A 12,768-nucleotide genomic window follows, 5' to 3' on the forward strand; every position below is an offset into this window, starting at 1 on the left:
AATACAATGCTAACAGTAACCTTCTAAGAAAAGCATTATCATCTGCATTTTACGTGAAAGAGCCTGAAAATAATTCACCAAAGTCAAACAACTAGTGATCCTGAATTCTAGCCCAGGCTTGACTGGTTCAAAACTTAAATTTTCTTTCCATCATGTGATACATATGTATGTAATAAATAATATTTAACAGCACTAAGATTAGATTATAGCTGTTTTCAGAGAACTAGTTAACAAAATGGCTTGGTTACTTCTCTCTCTTTTTTTGAGACAAAGTCTTGCTCTGTTGCCTGGGCTGGAATGTAGTGGTGCCATTATGCCTGCTCACTGCAGCCTCCATCTCGTCTCACCTCAGCCTCCTGAGTAGCCAGGACTACAGGCATGCACCATCATGCCTGGCCCCCCCCTTTTTTTCCCCCCTAGAGATGGAGGTCTTGCCATTTTGCCAAGGCTAGTCTCAAACTCCTGGCCTCAAGTGACCCTCCTGCCTCAGCCTCCCAAAATACTGGAGTTAAAGGTGTGAGTCATCATGCCTGGCCAAAGATCATTGATAGTCTCTTTTGACTAAGTTATTACATTAAATAAATAAACCTTTCTATTCATTGGCCTAGAAATCTATTATCTCTATGATCAATCACTATTGATTTTGTGAACTGGCCTGTAATAAGTAAACATATTTGTGAATAAGTTAATTATTATAATGGATCTAAGAATTCTAAACAATGAGGCAAAACCAGGGAACAAAGGAGAAACAATTTTTGTGAGTATTATTGGATAACTATGAAGGTAAATAGCTGATTGTGTATATAAAATTAAAAAGTTAGCCAGGCATGGTGGCGCCTGCCTGTGATCCCAGCATTTTGGGAGATCAAGACTGGAGGATCACTTGAGCCCAGGAGTTCACGATCAGCCTGGGCAACACAGTGAGACCTCATCTCTACAAAAATCAGAAAATTAGCCAGGTGCGGTAGTGCCTGCCTGTGGTCCCAGCTACTTGGGAGGCTGAGGTAGGAAAATCACATGAGCCCAGAGGTTGGAAGCTGCAGTGAGCCATGATTGCACCACTGCATTCCAGCGTGGGCAAAAGAGCAAGACCCTATCTCAAAAAAATGAAATAAAACAAAATAAAAAAGCGTTAGCAAAGTGTCTATTTTGGCCATATGGAAATAAGTCAGATGTATTGTTAAGAACAATATAAGATCCATACATGTATGAATCGATCTCTTCATCCACCCATCTATTCTGTATGCAATATGTGCACTTTATTTGAGGGCAGAGATAAATAATATAAAGTGCCTACCTAATGATCATAATATTTTTTTCTAGGAGTTTTCTAAACGGACAGAAAGTATTGCAGTCCAGGCTGAGAACCTTGTAAAGGAAGCTTCAGAGATACCGCTTGGGCCCCAAAATAAGCAGCTGCTTCAACAGCAGGCCAAGTCAATCAAAGAACAAGTCAAAAAATTAGAAGACACGCTTGAAGAAGAGTATGTGATTGACAAGTCCTAAACTTTCTTCTCTGAGATAAAGTTTCATACAATCTTTCCTGTACCTTGTATTCAAAACATTCTTTTAAAATCTCAAAGTGTCTGTGTATTTCAGCATGTTTTGAGGAAACAACTCACAGTTCAAAAGAAAGTATCGCTAATACAGAAACCACTATCTATAACAGAGCCCCAAAAATATAAAGGATGTGGGTTTTGCATCTTAAACTGATCATGTTCATGAGAAAGCCATATCTATTCTATTCTGTGGCCTTTGTACATTGTAGAGGGAATCTTGAAAAAGAACTAATATTTAAAATAATTTTTTACTATATTATTCTGCTGTCACCATTTAGAGCGAAAAGGAGATATTTTGTTAGTGTAGATTCCAGGCCTAAATATACATCACATAGACCATATATCTCCAACCTGAAGAAGCTCCTGGAGCTTGTTTACAGTGCCTCGGTATTCAAGTTATCCTGGCTAATATGCTTTTTCCAGAAATTAACTTTAAAAATCTATTTTATTTTTAAACTTTTAATGTTTGTTTATCTGAAAAAAAAAAAACTGCTTGGCCTGTTGATATCCTGTTATATACCCAATATATACAAAAAAGTTTGGAGGGGAAAAACATATGAGGATACAGCCAATATTATTTAAAACAACATGGCTAAACATTTCTATTTTTAACGTAATTTAGTGGCAAATCAATGCTACATAACAGCATGTTATTATTAAGAGACAGGCCATCATTTCTAAGGTGGATTTTAAAATGTAAAATGTGTTTTTAATACTATTAACAGCTCCAAATTAACATTTTACATTTGCCTAAACTTTAAAATTTGATACATATTTTATTTAAAACAAATTATGACTTGAAATTTTGAGGACTTTATATTACATTAAATATTCTCTATCAAGTTATGGAAATAGTAAAGCTTAGAGTTTATTAGAAAGGAAGCTCATTCTATTAAGAATAGCCATTTTAAACTTTATTTAATTTAAAAAGTTGTAATATAACACAGCTTGCATTACCTGTACTGCTGACAGCATTAGGCACATCCAGGGTATAAATTTGAGACTGCAGTAGTATTTAATTTGACAATCAATGATGCCACTGTATTTTTCTTGATGTCTTCAAGTGCCTTTTGGTAAACAGGGACATTTCTTTCACTTTTTTTTTTTAACCCAAGGACTTACCAGTTCAATTATACACTGTTAGTTTCTTAGTCTTTTTCTAAACTGAAAGCCGTAGTCACCTGGTTATACATGCACAGCTAATACAAATTAGAAATCTATAGTTGAAATTCTGTTCACTAGATTTGTCACAAATAAAACCTAAGTTGTCTAAAAGTAGTTAGGGTGCTCATGTACAAGAATTTATAAACGTCTTTTGGAATCAGGACCATAAGACATTTATGAAAATGGCTGAAGTCACAAAGATTATACATCGCAGGATTAGCTCTAATAATAGAAACAGTTCTTGCCCGGCAGCATGGGATTGAGATCATGAGCTCTGTCTTGATTGATAAGATGCAGTTTATAAAGGTCTTTCCATAGAAAGCATCACTGCAGTGTCTCTCCTTTAAGTGTAAGAAGAACATGTCTTTGGAAATAGGACTGTTGAAAGGCTGTGTACACTGAAATCTCTTCTGGCATAGTCTATAAAAATAAGTCCTGGCAACAACTGGTCAAATGCAGAGTTTAATTAGATTATACCTGGATTCAAACCCCTTTGGACCCAGCAATATTTTGTTCAAAGTGCAGTTTCACTCAAAGTATAGATACTGCCTCATTAAAAGTTCATTCTCAGAGAAGATAGGAAAACCTGATAAACTACTCAGAACAAATGTGCAATTTTTTTTTTTAGCGTGAATAGTTTCAACTTTGAAATGGTCACAAATGTCTTCATTATCTCTTCACCTGGTGATTTCAAGGAAAATGTGTTGTTGTTCTCTATTAAAATACTGAGTTTTATTTACTTAATTTGGTTAATTTTAGTATTAAAACCATGGAAATGGTGAAAACCAAGTGGGATCATTTTGGCAGTAATTTTGAGACTCTGTCCGTCTGGATAACTGAGAAAGAGAAAGAACTCAAGGCCTTGGAAACTTCGTCATCTGCCATGGACATGCAAATCAGCCAAATTAAGGTGACCTGCTCACACGTTATATTTATAATCCATGTCTAGCTTTTAAGAACTACTTTCTTACATTTCATCAAATGCTGTTCGGTCCCAGGACAAGACTTTCATTGCAATGTGACTATTAAAATTAAATTCACACAGATTACCAAGCTAAGAGGTCTGGATTAATACTGGGCAACACTTTATAGTTGGAATTATGTATTCACATTGTCTGACTTGTGCATTCAAAGTTAATATTGTGTGAAATATCATTAAAATATTTTTATGGTTACATTAATTCTTTTCCTTGATTTTGAATTAACCTCAATAGAATGCTCTGCCGGTTCATTATACAACATGAAATGTATTCATTCTGTACAACTCTAAAATCCCATTCCCAATGTCTAACTCAAGTATTAGTGGTACTTACCTGCACCAATCACAAGGAGGAGTTTGAAAAGCATCTTTCTTAAGTGAAGTAGTTCTATTCCATGGTTATGATGTTTTCATTTATGACCTTGGAGCGTGGAGAGAGGTCCTCTGATTCCTTAGCTCTCCCAGCTCTGAAATGACCAGGTGGGTAGACTATCATTGGCCATAGTCTATCCTTCATTCAGACAGTTCAAGAAGAAAATTGGGCTTAAGGGGGCGTGGAGTGTTTATTTCTCTTTCTTTTATACAATTTTATACCACACATTTTCAAAATTCAGCCACTTTTTCTACCTCAGCTTTTTTTTTTTTTGGAATGGGAAAACCCTCGGCTATTTCATTCAATTAAATATAGTAAAATAAATACCAAGGTGAGGGAACATTTCACACTGGCTCAGAACAAGTCATTACCATGTGGAGGGTGGGAGGGTGCAATGTTGCTCAGATAGGATTACCCGCTGTGCAGATCATCCTTGCTTCTCACACATCTTTTGCAATCAAGCATACATGGAGTGTCATATACACAGTCTGCTATGTCTTCTTTGGTATACCAGGAAAAATAGATGTGAGGCCATGGAAGAATATTCATTAAATATTTTTAATTGTTAAAATTGTTTTTAAAAGTTGTCATTTAATCATTTTCACTAAATTCTAAGAAAAAAGAATAACACATTTAAATAGTTTTATCTCAAAAATGTCCCCTTTTGAAAATTAACACACATTTTTCAACGTATTTATTCTTTCTATAATTCATTTACTATTATTTCCACCCTTATTCCAGAGCTTCTGGAATATATCAGCTATCTAATGTCATCTCATTGTTATTCTCCAGAAAAAAAGATTACATGTTTTCTTAAAATATATATTCAATTGTCTATTTTTATTTTATCAGACTAGAAATACATTTCAATACATCCAATAAGGCATTTTTAAAACTATCTAAACTATGTAAGTGAATATGAATACCATGAAAAAGATATTTGCCAGAAATAAGCAAAGTTACAGTGGAATACACTGTCCTATGGAAATTGGTCTATTAGGTTCACGTTTTATTTCCAAACAGAAGATTACATTATAGGAAATGTTTAAAATATAGTAACACTTGTAATAGTGTTTTCCCTTTAAAATGATCTTAGGATTAAAAGAAATGAAGCATTTGCCTTGTTGGAAGATAAATACACTAAGCCCACTTTTGTTCATTATTACATGCCATTTCAAATGACTGATTTCTTATTCCTAACTTATAATTGATAAATGATAAGAAATATGCTGGGTTCATCTTCCATCTTCTTCTCTTGGATGGATTTATTTTTACCACAATCCAACAATATGGTTGAGTGATTCGTATATATGAATTTGTTGATGGCAAGTATTACTCTAATAACTAAGAGCTCTATTCTTAACTAAGTTTGTTTCACCAATGTGTTACAAGCAACTAGAACAATTATTAGTGCTTTGTAGACAACCTATATTTTTTGAATTTATGATTAATTTTTCTAAAAAATATAATCTTAAAAGACAGCAAAGCAAAGCCTGTATTAATGCTCAAATAACAAATATTGATGAGATATACCACTTCATTCATTCATATGAAAAATAAAAATAAGTGATGCCTATCCAACATTTAATCTTATGTAAATTATTTCTGATTGTCTCAACTAGGCAGACATTATTTCTGACTATGGTGTCTCATCTAGACAGAAGTCAAAACTTTATTTTTTTTCTAGGGTAATAGTATTTTCCATTTAAATAATCTGAAACAGAGACTTGGCTGAATTTTTCGTGTATTTTGGTTGAATAATTTGGCCCTTTTTCTCAGAGAAATGATTTTCATCTTCTTATATACAAACAAGCTTCTATGTTTGTGAGAGACACTCCACAGACACACGTAAACACGTGTGCACATGCACACACTTCCTTAATAGTTATCAGTATTTTTCCGGTGTTGGCTAACAGGTAAAATGTCCTTTCTTCCCCCAATTGAAATAAATTGAAATGACAGTATGTGGGCTTTTCTCTGTCGAGTACATAGCAATGAGGTCCCTGGATCAGCAGCCTCAGCATCACCTGGAGATTTGTTAGAAATGAAAATTCTTGAGCCCCGCCTTAGACTTAGTAAGTCTGAATCCCAGAGAATAGGGACCAGATGGTCCTAGTGCATTCTAGCTTTGGAAACCACTGGCATCAAGAATAGATGATAAGTTTGAAAAAGGAAAACTGCTTTTAGGTAGGTGTGCAGTTATCAAACCTTTTAGTAACATATAAAATACTCAACTGAATTTTAGAAAAATAAGTGAATGTCAATATTTAGCATTCTAATGAGTTACTGAAACACAATGCTTCCCCAGCTCAGTTAATTAAAACGCCTAATTCATAATGTAAACAGATAATTCTCTGTACCTTCAGAGATACTGTAAGTGTCCCAGGGACATCTCCTTGCTTACTTCACTGCAAGCAAGAGTAGCTATTTCTCCGTATGCTCTATCCAGCAAGCACCCCCCAACCCATTACTGTATTTTGCAGACATTTTCGGCATATCTCATCTCCCCAAACACATGGTGTTTGCTCACACCTGTGCTCTAACCATCCAAGTCTTCAAATATCAGTTAAGGAAATATTCCCTCTTCGCAAATAATTGTATCATTTCAGGAAGGCAAGCTTGCTCAGCCTACATTGTCATTTTTCTTGTTTTAACTATTAGGTCACAATTCAGGAAATAGAAAGTCAGCTCAGCAGCATTGTAGGATTAGAAGAAGAAGCCCAGTCTTTTGCTCAATTTGTTACCACTGGAGAATCTGCTCGAATTAAAGCCAAGTTGACACAAATAAGAAGATACTGGGAAGAGCTTCGAGAGCATGCACAGTGTCTGGAAGGAACAATCCTGGGACATTTATCTCAGCAGCAAAAGTTTGAAGAGAACCTTAGAAAGGTAAGAATTGGTCCACCTATACTTAAGTTTACATATTTCACATTGTATTTGTGGGTAAATGCAATAAATACTTTACATATAGTGGAATAAGAGAAAGACATAATTTGTCAAATAATGGGACATGTTGATTTTAGATGTTTAAAGAATGCATTTTATAATTACATTAAAAGTTATCCATAAAAGGTAGGTATGCCATTTTCTCAGTAACTTTTTTTTTGTCTTGCTATGTATCTTTCCCACTGTTATTTTTATATTGCACCAATGTTTTAGATCCAGCAATCTGTGTCTGAATTTGAAGATAAACTTGCTGTTCCAATTAAAATATGTTCTTCAGCTACAGAAACATACAAAGTTCTTCAAGAACATATGGTAAGAGTATGCTTCAACATTCCTACTATTTACCAACTTTAAATTTGATAATTCCCACTTGAAAAGAAAATACAGTAAACTTTTTAAGAGAATTGAAATTGGAAATATGTTTATATTAGTTGAGTAATTGTATAGATCTAACGTATTCACTTTATATAATCCAAGACATGTAAGGATGTGAATAAATTTTCATTAAAGATGTATATTAAGGGAGTATTCATTTCAAATATATTTCTCTCTTTTAATTAGAATGAGTAACATTTTTAGAGCTTAGCTTTAATAAACCCTGTTACCTCTTGCCAGCATTACAAAAAAGTATACGTGCAAGGAAAAATATATGTGTATAGCTGCCTTCAGATTTTAACCCACCGTACTCAGATGTTTAAGGAATATATCCTCACTGATCTGCTTCCAATAATTGGCTTTTCTCATCATTGCGAATCTTCTGCAAGGCTACAAACAGATGGCTCTGGCAGAATTTAGGGGTAGGAACAAAGGGGGAGAATTATGCACAAAGAAATGCTACCATATGTTAATTAATAAGAATACAAATATGATTCCTATTGCACGTTCATGTGTGCACGAACATTTATAAGATGTGTGTAATAGAAAACAAGCCATTGACAAAGGCACATCTGGAAGGAGGAGTGAGATTTCTATTGTTTAAATATTGATAATGAGAATATACTTTTGTGTTACTTATTCGTAATTTCTTAATACAAAAAATGAGGAAAAGTAGGAGAATTCAGTGTGATGAAATTATTTTTACAGACAACTAAGTTAATAATGGAGGACCAAAGAGGCTAATATTCTACTTTTCCGATACTTAGATTTCCTAAAGCAAGTTATTTTTCTGTGTCTTGATTTTCTAATCTGTAAAATGAAGGTAATGAAAGAACATACCTCTTAGGGTTCTCAGGAAGATGGAAAGAGTCAATACATGGGAAGCTGGTAATGCAAGGCCTGCCACACTCTGAGGCACTGTGTTGTTATTATTATTATTATTACTATTGAGATAGACAGCAGCTTCTTCAGCCATAACTTTTTATATGTATTTTTTGTTGCGATTATAGCATGTTACATGTGGGTTTTGTAAGTTAAGAATAGAGTTTTTAAATACATATTTAGCATAAAATGACTAATAATCTTCACAAGTTACCTAAATTGTTAAGGAAAAGTTGAAAGTTTTCAGATAAATAGCAGCGCATTCTTATTTGGAGAAGTGTCTCTATTTTCATTTTTTACTTCTGTGTTTATGAAGTCACTTTCTTCTCATTTTCAATGTCTTGCTGCAAATCATGGGCACAGACCTTTTAAAATAGATATAACTCTTATTTGGTTTTGGGGTTAGACCTGGGATAATTTAATACATTCATATAATTTGTAAAAGTAAAATCAGTGGAATTGGGACCTTCATCACCTAAAATATTTGTGTTTTATTTATGCAAGAAACATTCAAACTGTTTTCTAGCTATTTTGAAATATAGGATAGATTATTGTAAACTATAGTCCCCTTACTAATCTATTGAACACTAAGTCTCATTTCTTCTATCAAACTGTATATTTGTACCCATTCTTAGTACTATTCCTGTTTATTATGACTGAGGGAAAATATTTTGCGATGATGGGTGTCAACGAAAAACGCAGGCCTCATTGGCTCCTGTGCTTTCATTGCATTCTTCTCGCACTCTTCTTAGGATCTCTGCCAGGCCCTGGAGTCACTGAGCAGCGCGATCACTGCCTTCTCAGCCAGTGCCAGGAAGGTTGTGAATAGAGACTCCTGTGTGCAGGAGGCTGCGGCTCTACAGCAGCAATACGAGGACATCCTAAGGAGGGCAAAGGAGAGACAGACTGCGCTGGAGAATCTGCTGGCCCACTGGCAGAGGTGAGCAGCACTTTTCCTTGAGTTGCTGCACTATTAAATAGGAAATTCTGGATTAGCAGTTCTTTAAGTGATGGGGAATAATTATCCCAGATGCAAAAGACGTGAACTTGTGGGTCTACCGTAGGAAACTCTTGATCTTTTTTGTAAGGCAAAGATTCCCAAGAGTGGAGAGGATGTATATGGATTTTTACATGTTATCCAATATAAACGTGAGTGCAGGAACACAAATGAAAATAAAAGGAGTGATTTTTGCGCTGGCACATCTAAGACTGAGATAACTGAGACTGTATTTACTATGGTTTGTGTTGGACCCTCCAACTTCAGAAAGGTTTAATCTGCTAGCATGATAATTTTCAATAAATTTGTTTCTGCTCTCTACTTCCTTTAGGCTGGAGAAAGAACTATCATCCTTTTCGACCTGGTTAGAGCGGGGTGAAGCTATAGCCAGTTCCCCAGAAATGGACATTTCTGCAGACAGAGTCAAAGTGGAAGGTGAACTTCAGTTAATACAGGCAAGTTCAAGGAAGTATGAGGAAGGAAAAAATAAAATACTTTTTGTTACAGTTACATTATTTAAAATAATAAAATAAATAAGCTTGTATCTCCCTTCTTGCTTTGGTTTTGTGATTCCTGAAGCATCATTTGACATCAGGGTGTTCCGAAAAGAAGAAAGCAACCATGACCTGAAAGGGAGAGAAACTAACAATGAGAACTTTGTGATGATCAATTTCCATGATGTGTTAGAAAATCCTGTAATGTAATGCCTGGCATCTGAATAACATGATTTGGCAAAGGAGTTGAGGAAAGGATGGGTAGGAATATAGATGCAAGAGGTTGGCTATCAGTTCATAATTTCTGAGGCTGGAAATAGGTATAATCTCTCTACTTTTGTAATTATATGAACTTTGGGCAATAAAGGATGTTCTTTTAAAGAAATAAGTAATAGAATGTAGAAGGAAGTCACAGTAATGATTATTCTCATGGAAGACAGAAAAAAATGAATGAGCACAAACGTAGGTAATAGGTAGAAAGACAAAGTTTATTTCGTACTTGAAGAAGCCAATTTTTTAAACTTAAAGAAAGAAAATCTTTGAGTATAATTGAAGCTAAAGGCAATGTTACTACTGATTTCTAGAGATTAATAACTTGCCTTAAATGATGCTGTCTATGCTGGAAAATTCAACAGTCAAAATTGCTTCTCAAAAGAGATTTATCGTATTACAGATTTATACTCCAACTTTCTCCCATCAACTTTTATAAGATTTTTAAGAGGAAGCTACGTTCTTTTGCCTTTTGTAATCGCTTCTCTGAAAACTCTGTCACCAGTGTCTGTAGCATCGGAATCTGTGGCCCCACCTTCCAATGTTCTCCTTCCTTGACTTGGGGGGTACTCCATTCTTCTGGTTCTCCTGCCTTTCTGGTTTATTAAACACTGGTGTCTGCACTCATCTTCCACAAAGTCCCTTCTCAGAAACCTGTAATGTCAGTTTCCTGCCCTAAGCATAAAGGGCAATCCTGATCTACAATCTGGTTCTTGTCTTCTTGCAAATACACGTGGGGTGTTCCCAGAGGAGAGGGACGTCACAGCTCTTTTCCTTATAAATGAGGACACTGACATAAGGCTCTACATGGGCATGTAAAACTGTTGCTGCCCATCTCCACGTGGAAACTAAGTGCCATATGACTGAGAGGACTGCAGACTCTGTTACTCCTGCATCCTGACATTGCATCAGTAAGGCGGTCTTACCTTGTGGGCTGGACCTGACTTGTGCATTCCCACCTCCTGGCTCTGCACCCTGCATTGTTTCTTTCCTTTGTACCCAGCATAAGTCACAGTTCTGCTTTATGATCTCACCTGTCATCCACAGGCTGTGTGCTCCTTCCTCTAATCCCTTTAGCAATCTTGCTTGTATCACATATGTGGCCTCACTAGGAAGGGAAGGAGAGCATTTTGACAAGCATCTACTTACTATCTGCTGTGCCATACCTATCATTTCACTTAACATTTTTTTTATTATTATTACCTATCTATTGGAGCGTTTATATTTTATCTCTTGTTAGGTAGGAGTCACAACTTTTATGCACCTCACAGCACTTAAGAGATTCGTTGCCTGATTACATTTTTAAAATAAAGGAGTTCTGTTGCTTAAAAGTAAAATAAAGAGCCCTTAAGCTCTCCAGTTTAGCCTAATCTAGTCTCTAAACAGAGAGGGAGAACATGTCTCAAGCTAGAATTGCATCTCTCTTGTTGTTAGCTGTGCATTGAGTCTCTCCGGCAGTAGTTTTTCTTTGATTCTCTTTGCCTACTCAGTCTCTTCATCGTGAAGGAAATTCTACAGCTTCTAGATTTGCCTAACTTATAACTCAGACTCCAGAAAACTTATTCAGGTTTTAGTTGCATTTTATTACTTGATTTAGAAATGGATCCACTTAACCTTTAATGGAATGGAACCAAATTCCACTAAAGGTTAAGTGGATGAACCAAATTCCATTAAAAGGTTAAGTGGATCCATTTCTAAATCAAGTAATAAAAACTCTCTTCAGTCTGGCCCCAATGACTTGCATTTTGCAAGAATGCAAATCCTTTGGACAACAGCCGCCTGTGTCTCATGGTCCTTACTTTTCAGTCCTGTTAGGATGAGATCCGTAATGTCTTGTATTTTTCAGGCACTGCAAAATGAAGTTGTATCCCAGGCCTCATTCTATAGCAAACTTTTGCAATTGAAGGAATCATTGTTCTCAGTAGCCTCCAAAGATGATGTGAAAATGATGAAACTACATTTGGAGAAGTTGGATGAGAGATGGAGAGATTTACCACAGATCATTAACAAAAGGTTGGTTCTAAAAGATAAATCTTCTAATATTGTTCATTTGTTTTTAAATGATAAGCATATAAATTAAGAAAGCATAGTTTTGTTTACTTTTATTTAACTCAACTACTCACCTGATAACTACAGAAGCGAAGAAAACTTTTATTTTGAAAATCAAGGTCCACAAAACTGAGCATTTCTGATGAATCTCAATTCACAATTTAGTCTTAAAATAAGGGCAAGTTTTTAAACCAGTTGAAATAGATTAAAGAGAGTAGGATTACTAATGTTTGTATTATTTATTGCTTAAGCTGTTTTTATATAGGAAAAAAATGGTACCTAAAATTTTATCTCACATGGCATTTCTCAGCCAGAGGCATTTTATATACATAGGCTAGTCCATTTCATTTTAATATAGATCTTTTGGAGAGAGCAAGGAAAATTATTGATAAATGGAGGCAAAAATGGATTAAATCTTAATTAACTAGGTGATTAACAATTGGCATCTGTACCTTTCCAATATACTAGAAAACAAACTTTATCTTTAAATTGATATTGATCACCCATGTGATCTTAGGCATTTAATCTTTCTGACCATTTAAAAAATTCATTCATTCAGCAAATATTTATTGAGTTTCCACATTGAGTAGCATACTTTTCTATGTGCTGGAAATAGCAGCAATAAAGAGTTTCATCCTTTGCTTTCATGGAGCTTATATTTATTCTATTATTTATTTATT

General features: G+C 35.0%; 1 protein-coding gene across 1 annotated transcript in view; it reads left to right on the top strand.

Moving 5' to 3' along the window:
* Positions 1 to 12,768, top strand: part of LOC116463206 (nesprin-1) — a 532,426-nt gene that overhangs the window by 206,271 nt on the left and 313,387 nt on the right. Inside the window, exons 33-39 of the mRNA XM_032146204.2 lie at positions 1,324 to 1,484; positions 3,483 to 3,633; positions 6,737 to 6,964; positions 7,235 to 7,333; positions 9,031 to 9,218; positions 9,607 to 9,730; positions 11,886 to 12,052. Coding sequence (XP_032002095.1) covers positions 1,324 to 1,484; positions 3,483 to 3,633; positions 6,737 to 6,964; positions 7,235 to 7,333; positions 9,031 to 9,218; positions 9,607 to 9,730; positions 11,886 to 12,052 — 1,118 coding nt within the window. The remainder of the gene's footprint in view (positions 1 to 1,323; positions 1,485 to 3,482; positions 3,634 to 6,736; positions 6,965 to 7,234; positions 7,334 to 9,030; positions 9,219 to 9,606; positions 9,731 to 11,885; positions 12,053 to 12,768) is intronic.

The sequence above is a fragment of the Hylobates moloch genome, unplaced genomic scaffold (assembly GCF_009828535.3).
Source record: "Hylobates moloch isolate HMO894 unplaced genomic scaffold, HMol_V3 SCAFFOLD_29, whole genome shotgun sequence".
NCBI classification, from domain to species: Eukaryota; Metazoa; Chordata; class Mammalia; order Primates; family Hylobatidae; genus Hylobates; species Hylobates moloch.